Source organism: Taudactylus pleione, unplaced genomic scaffold (genome assembly GCF_031769625.1).
Source record: "Taudactylus pleione unplaced genomic scaffold, aTauple2 ptg000547l, whole genome shotgun sequence".
Taxonomy (NCBI): Eukaryota; Metazoa; Chordata; class Amphibia; order Anura; family Myobatrachidae; genus Taudactylus; species Taudactylus pleione.
Window position 1 is genome coordinate 197,720 of NW_028284949.1, and position 19,958 is coordinate 217,677.

Consider the following 19,958-nt stretch of genomic DNA (forward strand, 5'->3'; position numbering starts at 1 on the left):
CTGCTCTCCGGGCTACACATGGCGGTTACTCTGGTTATTAGCTGGTGGTCATAATAATGTGACTCAACTGTGTATGTACACTGCAATTTAGCTTTGAGTTTGGACACACCCCTTCCAAATCTACATCTCTCTGCAAGTTACATCTGCCCCACCTGTAGTACAGCATGATTTTACCAAGGTGCACCGTTGCCTGCTCTTAATTGCTTTAGTTACATCTCAGAATCAGCCCCTTTATGCCAAGTCAGCATTTAGTTTGGTTTGTAAGTCTCTGACCATTTATAGTGTACATTAGGCAATTTGCAGCTCCATACGAAGGAGCCAGGGCTAAAATGATGCAAGTACATTATTTTAGCTCTGTACCCACCATATGGACCACAATTCAGGTTGGTATTATATAGGAAGTAGGAGGGATATGGCAGATACTGCTACTCTTCCCGTGCAGGGGGCTGCCCAAAAATCAGGAGCTTCCCACACCTTCCAGAAGAGTGTTAAGCCTGGAGTAAGACTTTGTAGGGTATTGTCCCACAACCGCCTTGAGGGCTGGTGTAACCTTGGCTTGATGCGGCCGTGTAGTAGCATAAACCACTGATATGGTTAGAGTGGCTGAAGCCTGGACCAGTGGGATGAGATGAGGCCTTTGGACCAGCAGCAGCCTTGAGGGCTGGAAGTGCTTTGGCTGGCTGTGGCCTGTGGGTCTGAAGATGAGATGTGGCCTTTGGGCCGGTAGCAGCCTTGGGGGCTGGAAGTGTCTTGGCTGGCTGCTGTAACAGATGACTGCAGGAAGCACGCTGGATTGCGACTTGTGCCACCAAGTTGACACAAGCCACCAGTGCTGTAGTGCGCCCTGTGCTGCCGGGTCACACAAGCGCGAGTACACTGGCTTGTGTACTGAGGACGCTGGATTGTGGCCTGTGCTGCTGGGTTGACACAAGCATGAGTATACTGGCTTGTGCATTGAGAATGCTGGAATGTGGCCTGTGCCACCGGGTTTACACAATCGTGAGTACACTGGCTTGTGTACTGAGGATGCAGGAGTTCGACCTGTACCACCTGGATGACACAAACGGCAAATAGATGGTAAGCGAACCGTGCCGCCCAGATGACACAAACGGCAGGTATACAAGATAGCAGAAGGACTGGATACTCGACTGGATACAGGAGACAATGCCAGAACCGGACACACGTGAAATGCTATCACCAGCATTGGAGCAGCATTCACAGGGGGTGGTCATGGACGTAGGAGCCAATCCGGGCTGATCCCAGAATGATGGACAGGAGGTAGGCAGAGTTTCAACTGGCCCGGCGTTCGCTTTGCGCAGCATTAGCAGTGCGGTGGCTTGTGACAGAGAGTAGGCAAGTATGCACAATTCATTAATGAGAATAAGCACAATCAGAATGTGTATGACCCGATAACATGTGAAGGGAAGGGTAGGAATCAGGAAAGAACTGAAATAGATCTTATAGGAGGCCTAGCAGTACTGTCATACATAGGGCTAGGTAACAGTAAGTGTATGGGGAGAGACCCTGCTTACATGTAACCGCTCAGTATAACACTGACATTACACCACACACTGTATGTATAGATGACATAGGAGGCCTAGCAGTACTGTCATACATAGGGCTAGGTAACAGTAAGTGTATGGGGAGAGACCCTCCTAACATGTAAAGGCTGCAGTAGGGACCTGTTGCTGTGAGATACTCTGCAGGGGTTCCCCTTCCCCCCCCCTCTCCCCTGATACACTGCAGCTGAGGGAGCCATTGACAGTTGGGCTGAGAGAGAATTTGAACCTGCTTGTGCTGTGGGCGGGAAACATCCTGGCACCTAGTCAGAGGTGATATAGGCAGCTCTCACTGACCCTGAGGGGAGAGCTGAGGTAACCTTCTGAGCAGCAGGAGCTGCGCTGCCAGAGTGCCGCCTGTCAGGGTGGCAGTGCGGGCAGTGACTTGTCAGCTGTTAGAGCTGAAGCACCAGGAAGTTGTGAGGTGCCCGCTGAATGGACTGGCTGCGGTGCTGCTGGCGACTGTGCCTGTGTATGTGAAGCCGCATCTCAGTGACAACAGCTGGGTGAGGAAGGATTCCCAATACCGGCGCATTGCCCTTCTGCCCACCTATCAGTCAGCCCAGCCCCAAAGCCCTTGTTGGTTAAGTGACTGCTCCACAAGTCTTGCCCCTAGGTATAGCCTTCTGTTACTGGCTAATAAAAGTAATAAAGCCCAGTCTGCCCTGCAGTCTTTGTAGTGAATGCAGAAAGGTAAAAGCAGCCCAATCCCTCTTGTTTTCCTAAGTAGTTCCCTACTCTATAAGATTACTGTTCCCCCAATTGCATCCCTGCCACTACGTAATCATTGCTGCCTGTCAGTTAGAGGATCCAGCTCAGCCACAGTTGCAGCTCAGCTGTGAGACTCCGCCCCCTACTTCTGACTGCTTAAGAGACACCTGCTTGGTACCCCTGATGCTGCTCATCTGCATATCCAGCCAGCTCCACCAGGACCCAGCATGCCTTGAGAAAACTTCTAAAGCAGGCTTTGGAACCGCTAGCAAGGTACACAACTTGCATACTTGAATCTGTTGTGCACAACATACAGTATATTAGGAGCTGCAGTATAAATAAGGAAGCACAAAACAAATGTGTTCTTCATATAGAGCAGCTTGATCTACGCATTGCAAGGAACCCAATAAAGACTTAGGGCTCTATTTATTAACATTATTTTTACTAAAATAAAGTGAAAAAGGGTATTTTCACACCCTTTTCACATTATTTTAGTATCACCTATAGTTACTATAGGGCAATTGAAATAGAATTCATAAAATTCTACTCCAACCCCTAAGTATCACTTATTTTTAGTAAAGCAGATCGCATTTCCCATAACTGTAATGGGAAATGTGATCCGACCAGAGTTACTAAAAATAAATATGAAAAAAATATCGGGGAAAGCCCTGTGATAATAACGCCACCTGGAGGTGGCGTTATCCAGGGTCTCCCCCGGTTACCGGCCTCCTGCCCTGCTCTAACGGGGAGAACAGATCCGGGAGTCGGTCCCAGTAATCAGCTGTGTGGTCTAAACAGACCGCAAGCTGATTACTGTAAAAAAAAAAAAAAAATAGTAAAAAAGAAAATTACTTACCTGACTCCAGGGACCGGTGATCGGGCCTCCGGTGATGTCTCCCCTCCGGTCAGCTGGTCTCCCACAGTGCACTGCTGCCCGGTCATCAGGTGATCGGGCCCCAGTGCAGTATGGGAGATCACCTGACCGGAGGAATGGAGGACATCACCGGAGGCCCGTAACATGCAGGTAAGTGTAATTAAGGGAGGGGGGGTCATAATTCGCGGGGGGGGTCCGTGATCGCGGGGGCGGGGCTTAGCGCCAGGGGGCGGGGCTTAGCGCCGGAGGGGGGTTAGCAGCGGCGACCGGTCAGCGCATGCGCGGGCACTTAATCACGGTATTTTTTGCGAAAATACCGTGATAAGGCTCCGAGGGGGATTCGCAGGGACAGAGCTTTATCGCAAGCTCTGTCCCTGCAAAGGATTTGTAGTAAATCCCTGTGATATTGCCTGAATTCGCAATGCGAATTCAGTCGGTAATATCACACTACAATCTGCATTACAAATGCGGATTGTAGTAAATAGAGCCCTTAGTGCATGTACAATTAACCTAGATATCTGACAACCAAGCTAAGTTGCAACTTTCTCAGGGATATTGTTACCAGGAATAATAGAGAGCAGAGGATAGACATTAACTGAACAGGGCTTGGAGTTAAGGACAGTACAGGGAGGAAACCCAGCTGACTTAGTGAGACTAAACACCTCATACAGCTATTGGAAGGGATGGAATTATTTAAAGTTGCAAATAAATAATTGAGGTTCAGACAGGCTTCAACGTACTAAGACAAGAGTCGGGAGACAGGTCAGGATTGACACCAAAGCTAGGCTGAGTCAGCCATCTCTAGTGTTAACTGCAGGAGTCTATTCTTAATAGTAAATGACAGACAGCCTCAGGGACCGTAACCACCTACAGTATCCAAAGGAATTAACAGGCCCGGGCTTGCCATGTACAAGCGTCAACATCAGTAACAGCACCTGAGCTAGTGTAATCTACATACTTACCTTCAGGAATCAGGGAGAAAAAGTGACAAAGTAGCTACTACACTAACGTGCACCAACGCAAGGGGTATTGTCCAGACCTTAAGGGAAACTGAGAATGCCTAAGACTGTTATTTGCATACAGTAATATTTGGTCACTGACAGGGTTCAGAGTCAGTGATTGAGATAATTATTTTCATTGGCCACCGATGTTTTGTAGATTGTTAGTTGATATTCTACATGTATGATCTAATAACCTTCTTTTCAGCCTAAAGACAGAAGTGTTCCAGAATAATAAAATCTCGCTAGGAACAGAGTGTATTTATTGTATTCTCATGTATGTAATGTACTGTAATGTATTTTGTTGATGTGTCAATGTGTAAAATTACTCTTTTTTAAAAAAAATTGTGAATAAATTCACACTGTTCTTCAAACACTAGTCGGTAACCTAAGTGTCTGATTCTTACTGTACTTGAACCGAAGCAGTCGAAAGAGTAAGAAAATTGGTAAACTTGGGAAGAACACATCACTCTTAGTACCGTACACCCTCAACTGGGTGTCACATAACTGCTCAGTATAACACTGACATTACACCAAACACTGTATGTATAGATGACATAGGAGGCCTAGCAGTACTGTCATACAGAAGGCTAGGTAACAGTAAGTGTATGGGGAGAGACGCTGCTTACATGTATGTGCTCAGTATAACACTGACATTACACCACACACTGTATGTATAGATGACATAGGAGGCCTAGCAGTACTGTCATACAGAAGGCTAGGTAACAGTAAATGTATGGGGAGAGACGCTGCTTACATGTATGTGCTCAGTATAACACTGACATTACACCACACACTGTATGTATAGATGACATAGGAGGCCTAGCAGTACTGTCATACAGAGGTCTAGGTAACAGTAAGTGTATGGGGAGAGACCCTGCTTACATGTATCCGCTCAGTATAAGACTGACATTACACGACACACTGTATATATAGGTGCAGGTAACACAGACATCACATTGGGGCTGATTCAGAGCTACCCACATGTCCATTTTGTGTTTAGATCTTGCACTGCACAGCCATCCATGCCTACCATACACAACTACGGACAATTCACATCTTTTGAATCTGGCATGTTGTGGACATATAGGAGGAATTGTGGGTAATACTGAGCTGGGCATATAGAGATCTGTCTTTTGCATCAAGGATAGCGCTGGTGCGAATGCTCGCTGATAGTGATTGCGGCTTCTCACAAGCGGATGGATAAGAGTGGTGAAGCCACAGGAGTGCGTCCATCTATGAATACAGACTGAGACCCACAATTGTCTGCTGGGGGGATTATTATGCATGACTCTTAATCACCCCCATTTAGTGCAAATATAAATGCACTTTTGAATATAACACAAACTTGTGGATGTAATTCAATCATTTTACACCTGAAGCTGCAGATTCAGCTTCACACACTCCTGAAGTTTTATTTCAGAATCTTCCAGATCATTTTCTGACAGGTCCAGTCTGGTCAGAGAGCAGTTTGTAGTAATAACAGAGCGGAGATCATCACAGCAGGAGGAGGTCAGATCACAGTAATGTAACCTGATGAGAGATGAGGGATCTGCATTAGGTCATTTCTTATCATTTTTCAGCCACACACTCAACATGATGTCAACACTGAACATTTACTCACTTTAAATCAAGCCTTACATCATGCAAACATGGCTGTTTTCAATTAACAAGCCTATTTAACAACATCCTAACTCAGGGGATTTCAGAGATATATCCTGCAATATAAACTTCCAAAGACTGGTCTACCCGCACAAGAGTAATATTACTGTCACTAGTTGCCAGCGTGTCTTGTTACATACCTGTGTACCAGTTGTTTCTCCTCCTTTGGGTCGCCGGCCACACGGCCGGACTTTGGCTCCTGTGCAATGGACATGCTGTACTGGGACGACACCTTCTGTTGCTAGGAGACTGGGACGCTGGACTACGGCATGTGATACTGGATGATTGGTCCTCCTCACCTGTGGATTGCTAGTAATCACCTGCCCCACTTGTCTATTGGTTCAGATCCTTTCTTAACCCTGCAGGTTCATTGCCAGCTTGCTGGCTATAGCCTATCTGATGTGTGTTTCTGCTTTGGAGATTTCTCTATTGCTCTTATTCCAACATCTAGAGTTCTGTTTATCTGTGAGCTGCGGTTCTCTCTGGGTCTTTGTCACCATGGCCCTCAGGGAAAATCGTTCAATGGGGTTCTGACTCTATATCCAGGTGTCTCTCCCTTCCAGTCCGGGCAGTACAACCATCTCAGTCATTTGTTTCCTAGGCATTACCTGTACCTTATCATTACTTCATAGATGTTTTCTCCAAGAAAAAAGCTGATACTTTCCCCCCCCACACATTGGCCTTACGACTGTGCCATTGAGTTAATACCAGGTGCTAAATTACCTAAAGGCAGATTATATGTTCTGACTATTCCAGAGAATAAAGCCATGGAGGTATACTGTACATTCAAGACGGTTTAGCTAAAGGTTCTATTCTACCCTCTAAATCACCTGTGGGGGCAGGTTTCTTCTTTGTCAAGAAGAAAGTTGCCTCGCTCCAACCCTGTATAGACTTTTGTGGTCTCAACACGGTTACGGTCAAAAATTCTTATCCTCTGCCATTGATCTCTGTACTTTTTGACCAGCTATGGGATGCGACCATTTTATCCGAAATCGATCTCCGAGGAGCATATAATTTAATCAGAATCAAAAAGGGTGATGAATGGAAGACAGCATGCAACACTCATTCTGGACGTTACAAATATTTGGTTATGCCATTTGGACTTGCTAATGCCAGGACTTAATTAACGATGTCCTCCGTGAGCTTCTTGGCGTATTTACTGTAGTCTACCTGGACGATATACTAATCTATTCCCAGTCACTGGATCAACACCGTCATCATGTCTGACTGGTCCTACAGAGACTTTTTGAGAACCATTTATACGCAAAACTCGAGAAGTGCGCATTCGAGGTTAAAGAAGTCTCCTTTCTTGGTTATATTATCTCCTCTCATGGATTTTCCATGGATCCTGGCAAGATGAAAGCTGTTCTGGATTGGGCCCAACCCACTACCTCAAAAGCTATCCAATGCTTCCTCTGATTCGCAAATGTATATCCCTCACAGTAAGAGGCCATGTGTGAACAACTCTCCCTTTTTATGACCCCTGAAGTCAGTGTCCTAGATCATAATCCCAGAACCAGACCTCCTGTTACTTCAGTGCCCTACTTCTAAAGATTCATGTTATGCTATAGAGGCTGAGATAAGGATTCTGGTATTTACTATAGGTCTAGAAGAGCGAACTCCTTTGAACTCAATGCCAGGAATTTTTCTTCTTCAGTCTACCGACTCCGCTCCATCTGGAACAAGGTACACCAGTGCCTCCTCAAAGCTTAATTTTGTTCCAAGACACTGTCAGATAGATGCCAGATCCCATGTAAATTTAAAGTTGGGGAGCTGGTCTGGTTATCTGTGAAGAATATCAGGCTCCATCAGCTTTCTCAAAAGCTGGGTCCTAGTTACTCCTGTTACCTTCTGGCTTAAACTGCCCAACACGCTGAAAATCAATAACACCTTCCACTGTTCCTTGCTTTAACCAGTATTCTTCTCCTCAACAAGAGTTTTGGATTCTAGGTTTTCGTGAGGACAGTTACATTTTATGGTTCACTGGAAGGGGTATGGACCAGAGGCGCATTCTTGGGTTCCTGAGAAGTCTCTACATCCCTTGTCAAGGGGAGATGCTGTCACAAATCACCAGCATGCCTTGTTACATACCTGTGCTCTGGTTATCTCTCCTCCTCTGGGGCACCAGCCACATGCCCAGACTTTGGCTTCTGGGAAAAGACATGCTGTACTGGGACTACACCTTCTGTTGCTAGGAGACTGGGACACCAGACTACGGCACGTGATACTGGATGATACTTGTCCATTGGTTCAGAACCTTTCTTAAGCCTGCAGGGTTTATTGCCAGCTTGCCACTATAGCATGTCTGAAGTGTGTTTCAGGTTCCTGCCAGTCATGTTCCTGCTCATCTGTGTCCATTTTCCCCTCTGCTTTGGAGATTTTTCTATTACTCTCATTCCAAATGAGATCTGTTTATCTGTGAGCTGCGGTTCTCTCTGGGTCTTTATTACCACAGCCCTCAAGGCCGCATCAGAGCCTGTCTACACGATGGCTCTTAATCTGCAACTCGCCTGTCATAGCCGCACCTCGGCCTGCAAGGCCACATTACAACTTGTCTACATTTCAGCTCTCAAGCTGCAATTCAGCTATCATAGCCACACCTCAGCCAGCTAGGCTGCATCTCGGCACTTAAGGCCACAGCTTGGTCCTCAAGGTCACACCTCACACCTCAAGGGGTGCAATTCAGCCCTCAAGTCCACACCTCAGTCCTCAAAGGCTGCATCTCGGCCCTCAAAGCCACAACACAGTCCTATAGGCCAACACTATACAGTAATACAACAGTCGCATTACATCTGGTGGCTCTAGGATAACCGTGTAAGCCCCTACTATCCCGAGTCCAGACAGTCACCTAAGTAACGGTGAACATATCCCGTTCTAAGGGAAAAGCTGAATTGATTTTCCTGAACTGTGGTTGCCTTGTGTAAGATCCCATAACACTTGCTCTGCTTTTTCAAGTCTGGAATAAAAGCTTACTTGTTTGCAACATGTCAGTCTCCTATTGGTCATCAGGAACTTACTCATTACATCGTAGATTCAGAAGTGGAATAAAGTGGGTCCTGTGCCAGGGATCCTAAACAGACTTCCATGGAAGCCATTTTGCAACAAATGTTGGACTTCTTTAAACAGCAGCAGGCAGTGGTAACCTCAGATGATGTGGACACCTTTTTTAACCACTTTTGAAAGGGTTGCTACCTTGCAAGCATGGCCCAAAGATTGCTGGGCCATATGGATTGCCCCCTAATGGGGGAGGCCTAATGGGGGAGGCCAAGTTGCATATGACACCCTCTCCCTCAGTTCTGGGTCCTATGATCCTGATGGAAGGCTTCATGTCCTGGCCCAGAAACTGCCCAAATTCTCAGTTAAATGGCTGCAGCCAGACCAACATAATTCTGCCCGGCTGGTAGAGTTGGTCACTCTGGAACAGTTTATTGCAATTCTACCTGCCAAAGTTGCTCACTGGGTCCAGCTTTATTGAGTTGAAAATTTGGATTCTGCTGTCCAGCTAGTGGAAAATGCTTTGCGGGTGCCAGAGGGTATGGAGAACCTTTCTTCTTTAATTAAACCAGCATTTCTCTGTGTCTCCACAGTGGGCATTGTCCCGATGTATGGATTGGGATAGGCACCAGTATCCCTTGCAGATGATGACTCTGGGTAAATGAGACCCACAGCTTTGCACTTCTATTCATGTAAAGAGGGGTTTTCAGCCCAGAAGTCATTCTACGGGGAAGGTGGTAGCTGCCCATTATCCAGAAGTTGGAAGTCCAGAGTTGGTGACTTCCCCAATAACTCCAGCTAAGTGTGTTCCTCATGTGGCCAAGGTGAGCATCAAGAATGGGCATGTCCACAGACATATTGATCTTTTTCCAGTGTCTTTACAGCTATAGAGACCTGCCTCTTCCACCTAGAATACAGGTATGAGTGGAAGTCAGGAATAGACTAGTTGAGGGTTTGGTGGCACTGCTAGAACACTGATATAAAGGGATTTGTTGTCCCCAGAGTTGTTGTTTCCCCATGAACTAGTCCACATCTGTTGTGTACATGGAGATGTTCGGGCCTGTCCTGTTGCAATGGTCCCTTTGATAATCAGGGGAAAGACTGCCAAACTATGTGTGGGTGTGTGTCCTTGGTTACCAGCCACAGTGCTGACTGGCCTCGCTTCTGGGCTTTTGATTTGCCAGAAGAACAAGTGCCTGCAGCAACACTTGGAGAAACATTTCCCTTTTCCCCTGATTTGTTTCTGTCTTGGGTAAAGGGATTATAGAAACTGGCTTGCTTGTGATGTTTTGCTGGACAAAAGGTCTTTTCCCATAATGCTACTGCTCGAGATGTGCCTGTAAATGCTGATCTTCCTGTTCATGTGAATGTGTCTGATAATCCTGATGAATCTGTCATTACTAATGTGCCTGTGCATGCTGATGTCCATGGTAATGCTGAGAGGTTTAGGAACACTGACATGTCTAGCAGCTAGACTAATCCATGTGGCACAGGAAATAATCCTGAGGTTCCATTAAGTAGTATTAATGAAGAGGTCTTGTCACTTCTCCCTTGTGCCTCAGTCTGATTTAAGAAAGGCCCAACAGGAAGATCCTGCTCTAAAAAGGGCCTTTGAACAGGTTCTTTCAGTAGATGGTGTCCTGTTGCCACATGAAACAGAAGTAAAATATCCCCATTTTGTGTTTCTTAGAGAGCTTTTATATCAACTAGAGAATCACAAACAAATGAGAGAGGTGATATGACAGTTGGTGATCCCAGGTTCTTCTAAATGCAGGCTCTGGTATTAGCTCATGAAGTTCTTTGGGGTGGTTAGTTGATAAGACAGTGGAGAGAATAACCTCCCGGTTGTATTGGCCAGGTGTTTATGCTGAGGTCTCACGGTTCTGTTCCGCTTGCTCGGAGTGTCAAAAGACAACTGTGAACTGACCATCTCCTGCCCCGCTGACCCTCTCCCTACTGTAGGGGTGCCCTTTGAAAAAATAGGGGTGGATTTAGTGGGTCTGGTTCAACCACCATCTAAATGCAATACCCGTTATCCAGAGCCATTTTCCTTAAGGGTTGCTACAGTGAAACAGGTAGCGACTAAGTTATTAGAGCTGTTTTCCAGGGTTGGATAACCTAAATAAATTCCTACCGACCAAGGGACAAACTTTATGTCCAAATGAATGCAGGGGGTTTTAAAGTTATTAAAAATAAAATCTGTCAGAACCTCAGAATATCATTCTCAAATGAATGGCTTAGTTGAAAGATTCAACCAAACACTAGTCTATGTTATAGAAGTTTATAGAGACAGAAAAAAGGTGGGATGAGCTTCTACCAAATTTGTTATTTGTTATTTGCAATTAGGGAAGTTCCCTCAGGCTTCTACTGGCTTTGCCCCTTTTGAGTTTCTTTATGGGAGGAAGCTGCGGGTTCTCGACCTCCTGCGGGAAGCATGGGTAGAAAAACTAATAGAGGGTGAAAGTATCCTTCAATATGTAGTCCAGATGCGTAATCACATAGACCTACTAGTTCAATTGGCCTGGGAAAATTTGACAAATGCCCAGGAGGCTAAAAACTTCTCAAGTTTTTTCACCTGGGGATAAAGTCCTTTAGTTGTTGCCTACTCAGGAAAGCAAAATTACTAGAAAAGTGGCAAGGGTCATTTGAATTAGTTAGAAAGGTTGGCAAAGTAGAGGTAGGCAGATCTACCATGTTAACCTGTTGAAAGCATGGAAGGACAAAAGGGTTTTTTTTGTAGACCTTTGTAATGGCCATAGTGACCTTGGTCCACAGATTCCCCAGTCACATGGGGTTTTTCAACCCCACTTGAACCTTTGGAATCAGACAAGCTAAAGCCTCCCTTGGGGAGCCTTGTAAAAGAGTTGTTTTTCTGATAAACCTGAGAGGACCAATTTAGTCTTACATGACATTGTAACTCCATCAGGGGTAGTAATTCGACAAAGACCCTATAGGCTTCCAAGAAAAAAACCATTGCAGGTAATCAAGGAAGTACAAAATATGTTTCAGTTTAATGGTAATTGAGGAGTTGTCTAGCAACTGGTGTAGCCCCAGTTAAAGTAGTGTCTGCAAAGTTAAAGTAGTGTCCAAATTTGATGCCTACCCAATGCCAAGTGTTGAAGACCTGCTTGATAGATTAGATTTGGCCAGATATATTTCTACCCTTGATCTTACAAAAGGATATTGGCAGATTGAGTTGATAGAGAAACCTAGAAAGAAAACTGCTTTTTCTACTCTGTTGGGCCTCTCTAAGTTGAAAACTGGACTGGGTGCTTCTTCCTCATCAGAATTATGCTGCAGCATACTTGGACGATATTGTCATATATAGTCAGAAAAATGTCCAGAATTTAAAATATAACTAGTAATAACAGGCTAATAACCTATGCAATAAACTTGTTCTGAAGTAAAAATTAGAGATATGGTAAGAACTTACCTTTGTTAACTCTATTTCTTCAAAGTCCATAGGGTCCACAGGGAGACCTTGGGGTTAGGTGATGGGGTTAGGTGATGGCTTCGAGATCCGGGCACCATGCAGTTAATTTTTCTCTCCCAGGATGCACTGGGCCACTCTCCCTATACCCCGCCCCTGAGCCAGAGGCACCTCAGTTCATAATAAGCCAAAGGCCAGAGGTGGATAAAAGAGAGAAGGAAGTCTGGAATCACATTCTCATATAGAAGGAGATGGAAAAACCGATGACAAGAGTGAAACCCATCTGAAGCTAGGAGCATCAGAGTGGGTGCCCTGTGGACCCTATGTCCTTCCAAGAAAGAGATAACAAAGGTAAGTTTTACCATAACTCTCATTTTCTTCTTCAGGGTCCATAGGCTCTACAGGGAGACTTTGGGGATGTCCCAAAGCAGGCCTTTAAGGGTGGGGATGCTCCTGAGCTGACAGGAGAATCCGGTGCCCATAGGAAGCATCCTGAGAAGCAAAAGTATCGAATGCATAGAACCTTAAAAAGGTCTGGACAGAAGACCATGTGGCCACCTTACAAAGCTGAACAGCTGAGGTGCCACGGCAAGCTGCCCACGATGGACCCACAGACCAAGTAGAATGAGCAGTAACAGAAGGTGGAACAAGAAGGACCTCTTGAGTGTAAGCCTCAGATATCATCATACGAATCCACATAGCCAGTATCTGTTTATTTGCTGGCCATCCCTTCTTGTGAAAACCGTAGAGGACAAACAAGGAGTCTGATTTCGGAAGGAAACTGGTACAGTCCACATAAATCCTGAGAGCACATACCACATCCAATGAGGCCTCGCCTGCCGAGAGGTCTGGGGATTGAAAGGCCGGCACAATAATTTCCTCATTAATGTGGAGAGTAGAGACCACCTTAGGAAGGAACCCAGGGTGAGTCTGAAGAACCAACCTGTCCTGGCGAAACATCAGAAATGGGGAGTGACAGGAGAGCGCCCCTAAGTCTGACATCCTTCTGGCCGAAGCTATGGCCAAAACCATTTGAAATCCACTGAGGCCAGTGGTTCAAATGGAGGGCTCTGGAGAGCTTTAAGGACAACAGCAAAATCCCAAGGAGCCACAGGAGGGACAAAGGGAGGCTGAATCCGAAGGACATCTTGTAGGAAAGTACGAATATCCGGTAGTGGAGCAATCCTACATTGAAACCAAACTGATAGAGCTGAAACTTGCACCTTCAGTGAGGCTAAGCGGAGACCAAGATCCAAACCCGCTTGAAGGAAAGCCTAAATCCTATTTATCCTAAACACCAGAGGGTCATAACCTCTGGGACGACACCACTGAAAATAGGTATGCCACACTCTGTGATACAGTATATTCGAGCAGAGGCTGGCTTACGTGCTCTGAGCATGGTACTGACCACAGAGCTGAAGAAACATTTGGAACTTAAGAGGGAAGTCTTAAGAGCCATGCCATCAAAGACAGATGACCCAGATCCTGGTAATGGCAAGGACCTTGAGATAACAGGTACAGACGTTGAGGCAACAGCAATGGAGTGTTGATGGAGAGACTCTGAAGATCTGAGTACCAATGCCATCTGGGCCATGCTGGAGCCACCAGCAGGACTGTTCCTCCCTCTTGTTTGAACTTTCAAATGACCCGAGGAAGCAGGGAGACTGGAGGAAACAGGTACACAAACTGGAAAGTTCACTTTACTGACAGAGCGTCAACCAGGAGTGCCCCGGCATCTCTTGTCCTGAACCCATAGCTTGGTAGTTTGTTATTGAGTCTAGAGGCCATGAGATCCACTTCTGGAAGGCCCCACTAGGAGTTGAAACACCTCTTGGTGAAGAGACCATTCCCCTGGATGCACGTCGTGATGGCTGAGGAAGTCTGCTTCCCAGTTGAGAACTCACAGAATGAACACTGCTGATATCGCTGGGAAATGGCCTTCCGTCCATGTCAGAATGCATGAGACCTCTGTCATTGCCACCTGACTTTGAGTTCCTCCTTGATGGTTGATGTAAGCCACCGTCGTGGCATTGTCTGACTGAACCTGCATGAGTTTTCCATGAAGTATGTGTCTGGCTAGCTGGAAGGCCCTGAAGACCACCCGAAGCTCCAATATGTTGATTGGCAGGGCAGATTCCTCTGCTGTCCAATGACCCTGAAAAGAGTGTGGACCTGTCACTGTGCCCCAACCCCTGAGACTGGCATTCATCAGAATTATCCAGAGTCCGGAATCCAAAAGGGGTGCCCTTTGGTGAGGTGATCTGTCTTCAACCACCAGGATAGGGATAGATGTACCTCCGGAGATAGCACCATTGTCTGTGCTTATATCTGATGTGGTAACCCATTCCACCTGGTGAGGATCAGTTTCTGCTGAGGCCTGGAATGGAACTGTGCATACTCCACCATGTTGAATGTCGACACAATGGATCCCAGAACCTGCATCACTGACTGAACTGACAACCGGCTACTGTGGAGACATCTGCATAGTCGCACCTGCAAATTGGAGATCTATTATGTTGTCAGAAAATCCTCTGCTGCTGGGAATCCAACAGTGCTCCCAGATGGAGCATCCTTTGTGATGGAATCAGTGATGACTACTTCCAATTGATTAACCACCCGTGAGTCTGTAGAACAGAAATTGTAAGCTACAGATGTTGGTGAAGTACTTCTGGAGACCCTGCTAACAACAGGAGGTCATTCAGGTATGGTAGCAGTCAGACACCCTGTCCCTGCAGATGGGCCACCATGATAGCCATAACCTTGGTAAACACCCGAGGTGTAGTAGATAGGCCAAAAGGCAGAGCCCAAAACTGGAAATGCTGTTGTTGTATAGCAAATCAGAGATAACGCTGGTGAGAGGGTGTAATTCGTAAATGCAGGTATGCATCCTGAATAACCAGTGATACCATAAAATCCCCAGGTTCCATAGCCAGTATGATGGAGCGTAGAGTTTCCATCCTGAACTGAGGTACCCTGAGAAACTTGTTCAGGGACTTGAGATTGAGGATAGGCCGATGAGAGCCATTCGGCTTCTGAACCAGAAATAGAGTGGAGTAATAACCCGTCCCTCATTGAGGCAATGAGAATGGCACTATGACCCTTGCTTGGAGCAAGGATTGTATGGCTTTCTGGATCTGTAAGCTCTGTTCCTTGTCTGAAGGAGGGCCTGTGCAGAAAAACTGGTGGGGAGGTCTTCTGCGAAATGAAAGGGCGTACCCTTGAGAGACCACTTCTCTTACCCAAGTGTCTGTGGTGGTATGACCCCAGTACTGGGAAAATTGAAGAAGGCGGCCTCCCACCTTGGGACTTAGACACCAGATGTCGAGAACTCCATGCCTGTTTCCTGGGTCTGGTAGCCTTTTTGTTGACTGTCTAGGAAAGGGCTGACCCTTAGGCTTTCCTTGGGGCCCATAGGACCGAAAGGATGAGGCCCGAGCCCCTGAAGGCATATGTGCAGAAGGCAGACATGCAGACTTAGCCACTGCCAATGTGTCAACAATCTTGTCTAAATCAGGCCCAAACAAGATTTTACCATTATAAGGAAGACCTTCTAAACCCTTCTTGGAATCAGCGTTCACTCTCTAGGAGCACAGCCACAAGTAATGGTGAGCTGATACTGCAGCAGCCGAAATTCTGGAAGTCAAAAGGCTCACATCCAAAGCAGCCTCATTAATGCATGCAGCTGCATAAAGGAGGTTACCTACTAGAGTTACTTGATCTCCTGGAACATCCATAGAAAAGGAATCCTCCAAGGAGTCTGCCCAAAATTCCATTGCCCTGGCCACCCATGAGATAGCCATAGCCTCTACCTTCCTATCTGTAGCCTCATTTAGGGAAGATATGGATGGCATAGGCAGAGTAGCACTTTTGATTAAGAGCGTAACATAAGAACCACCACAGGGGGTGATTCCCATTTGGAACAGTGTTCCTCAGGAAAGGGGTAACAGAAGACCAGACATCTTTGAGGCTGGTATCTCTTTCCAGGTGAACGCCAAGCTACCGCCATATGATCCACTAGCTTATCAGATAAAGGAAACTCAGCAGAAGAAACCTTTATATCCTTGAATAAAGCATGTTTGGACCAAGGAGCTGGTAATTCGTCCTCCTCTATAACTAAGGCTTCACGTACCGCCCTAATTAGAGCTTGAATATTGATCTTTGACCTAAACTCCACTTCCTGAGAAGAGGGCTCTGAGTCAGAGACATAAACAACTTCTCCGTCATCAGTGTCACAGTCATATAACATGGACGGAGGTGAAATCATGTGCCGTTTAGCAGGTCTAGGGGAATTATCACCCTGTAACATAGCCTGGAGGGCAGTAGAGATGGCCGCCAGGTTCTGTGCTGTGGTAGACAGAGCATCCATCCATGGTGGAGGTACAGACAGTGCCTTTACCGTAGCAACCTGTTGAGGCAGTCCCTGTGAGGGAAAACCCGACTGCTGCGGGAAACCCATAGGGGGAAAAGCAGTGGGTACTGCCCAATGTCCTGCCATGGACGTGAGTGCCTGAGCAAATTAAGCCCAAGGGGGTTCTTGCACCGGCACTGAGACAACAGAGGGGCCTGGAGGTCTATAACACTTGACTCATAATCCATCCTGCACCATGTCTCCCTCACCCAAACTTGCAGCACAACTCTTACATGACAGCAGAGTGGGTGCAGCAGTGTGCACATCATCCTCATTGTCAGACATAATGGCTAGGAGATGTACTTTGATATTTGACCAACCACACAAATATATTTCTTATAAATGTGAGGTAATATAACCACCCTGACAACACCCAGTACTGTAAGGGCAGGATAAATGAGGAAAGGTATAGTAATATACTCGACAGTAAAAAAATACAGACAGCATTAACACAAGTCACATACAATGCAGAAACACCTGCACAATGGCACTACAGATCAACTACACAGACTCATTGTCTGGTAGGATATAGTGCTACATACGCTGACCAGGAGGAGAGGTACATAGGGGGACCGTGCTTGGCGACGTCCTGAGGGAGCTGCGACAAGCCAGATAGAGAAAATGGCCACCAGAGACCTCAGACTGGGCATGCCCGTGGGAGGAGTATTGCTGCAGACATGCCAGACCTAAGCTGAAGACGCGCTGAGCTGAGGGGAGGAGCTGCTGTAACAGGGAAAGCTTTCTCCCATGGCCGGCAATTAACCAGTGGAATGCTGGTTCCCGCTCAACATAAGGTCCCTGGTGGTTTAGCTCCACTTGCCGTCATCCCCTGTCTGTCCCCAGAGACCCGGGGGAAAGGACTGCAACATGCGGATCACTGCAAGTGGTGATCCGCCTTACCTGCTCCCCGTAGATCTGGCTGCAGTCAGTGAGTCCCGCGAGGTCTGGCTAGCACAGACCTCGGGGTCCCGCCGCCATCCCCAGATCAATACTGGGGTCACGGCCCGGCGAGGTGACAGAGTGGCAACACGGATGTCCAATGGACAGTTCTTGTTAAAATAAAAAAAAATTCTGGGGCTGTAAAATAGCCCCCACTGCGTTACAGTGACCAGACTCCGGCCAGGCACCAAACAAAGCTGAGGTGTCTCTGGCTCGGGGGCGGGGTATAGAGAGAGTGGCCCGGTGCATCTTGGGAGAGAAAAATTAACTGCGTGGTGCCCATGCCATCACCTACACCCTAAGGTCTCCCTGTGAAGCATATGGACCCTGAAGAAGAAAAATTATATTAAAATAAAGCAATGGTTGTATCTTAATAATAAATAGAATAAATTGTTCCATAAAATATACTCAGATAACATAAGAGAAGCTTCAGCAGCTAATTTCCTGTGGCTGTGCTTAGTGTGGTCTATGACTTGTACTGAGTGACAACTGGTGCGGCTGTGGTCTGAAGCTCCATGAAGCCATGCCCCCTTAAGTGTGCCAATCTTGGGTGCATGACAGCATGTCATGCCCCCCATTCTTGGCAAACACTGGGCTTACCCAGAGCTCCGGCAGCTGTTGAGGGCAGACCACAGCCTCTCCTTGCAGTGTGGTTGCTTGCTGACACCATCCAATGGGGTGACACCAATATAGCAGAGCAGCACTGGTATTTGGTTTCACCCCCTTGGATGGTGTCACCCGGTGCGGCCTGCAACCTCCCTAGTAACGCCATTGACTGAGAGCAGTTATAATAACACTGAGACAATTCTTACATAAGCTCCTGTAGGGCACAGTCTGGATGTCTCAGTCCCTCACACAGATGTTTTATCCCAGAGTCCTCCAGAGCATTGTATGACAGGTTCAATCTGGTCAGGGAGCGGTTTGTAGTAATAACAGAGCGGAGATCATCACAGCAGGAGGACGTCAGACCACAGCTATATAATCTGATGAGAGATGAGGGATCTGCATTATGTAATTTCTTTTAATATTACAGCCTCACACTCAGCCTGATGTCATCAATTACTAACTTTGTATCAAGACCTACATCATGCAAAAATATCTGTTTCCAAATGATTAAGGTAAAAATCTAAGTAATGAGGCAATTTAACACCAACCTAACACAGGAAATATTAAAGATATCTCCAGCATTTTGCAAACTAACACAGTTGAGACTGCAAACTAACGGGGACTGCTATTTATTTATCAAGCACAAACTTTTTGTAGCTTGTCTCCAGATGCTAACACCATAGGATATAGCTAAAGTACAATGGAGAAGTATCTCCTGATCCCTTCCCAGGTGGTCCTCCCCTCCTTCCTCTCATTAATATGTTTGTGAGCATGTGCCATTAGATAGCTGCCCCTGCACAATAAGGACCCCGGGTCAGAACTCAGAAGTTCATTCCTTTGCCAGGAACAGGAAAAAAAACCCCACAAACAAGCCAGGGGCTGCAAAAAAACTGAATAGGACAGCTATAATAAAATCAGAGCAGGGTATATATTTGCTAAAGATCGATTTTGGATTCTGTTCAATTTGCCATTTGATTTTGGTTAGATTTCCATTAGATTTTGATATTGGAGATTTACTAAAGCCAAAATTGAATGTCAAATCGAACAGAAAACAGAATTTCACTCAAAATGGAATATAGGCAAAACATCAATGTTTTCCCATAGTTGAGTATAGGATCGCTTCATTTACTAACATTTGATTTGCAACTCGAACGTAAATTGAACTCAAAATCGACTTTTAAATCCCCAAATGAATAGAATGAGACAGTTGATTTGAGCTTATAAACACCATTCTATTGGCTGGAAATTGACTGTGATGCCATTAAAAGTTCCCAAAAGCATGTGGGGCAGTCTGGCTGTAGGAATAATGGCTGTTCGAGGCTATGCTATGCTGTGCACCTATCTGCGGTATCAGGGGCGTAACTACAGTAGCTCTTTGGGAGCCCCATAGCAAAGTTGCCCACAGCCCCCCCCACCATGGTGGGGTTCAGCTGACATGGCTAGGCGTACAAAAAAAATGTTTTAAAAAAATACACATGTATACAGTGTATATATATATATATATATATACACACACACTCACATAAACATATCTATATGTAATGGTGTGTATATATATATATATATATATATATATTTAAGATGGGCATATTATATTTATAAAGAAATTATAAATCACTTTCACTTTTCTAGAGTGTGCCCAAGTGTTTCAAATTTGTTCCCCTGGTAATTAGTGTGCATGTGATACAGTTGGCCAGGGCTGGCGCTAGGCCCAGCACTGCATTGAGTTGCTGCCCCTTCCCTTCTCCGCTCCCACCCACTGAGCTTACATATTTCC

General features: G+C 46.0%; 1 protein-coding gene across 1 annotated transcript in view; it reads right to left on the reverse strand.

Annotated features, from left to right (window-relative positions):
* Positions 1–5,216: 5,216 nt before the first annotated feature.
* Positions 5,217–19,958, reverse strand: part of LOC148500718 (NACHT, LRR and PYD domains-containing protein 12-like) — a 147,575-nt gene continuing 132,833 nt past the window's right edge. Inside the window, exons 12-13 of the mRNA XM_088451439.1 lie at positions 18,388–18,558; positions 5,217–5,675 (exon numbers count right to left, since the gene is read on the reverse strand). Of these exons, the coding sequence (XP_088307565.1) occupies positions 5,513–5,675; positions 18,388–18,558 (334 nt within the window). The 3' untranslated portion in view covers positions 5,217–5,512. The remainder of the gene's footprint in view (positions 5,676–18,387; positions 18,559–19,958) is intronic.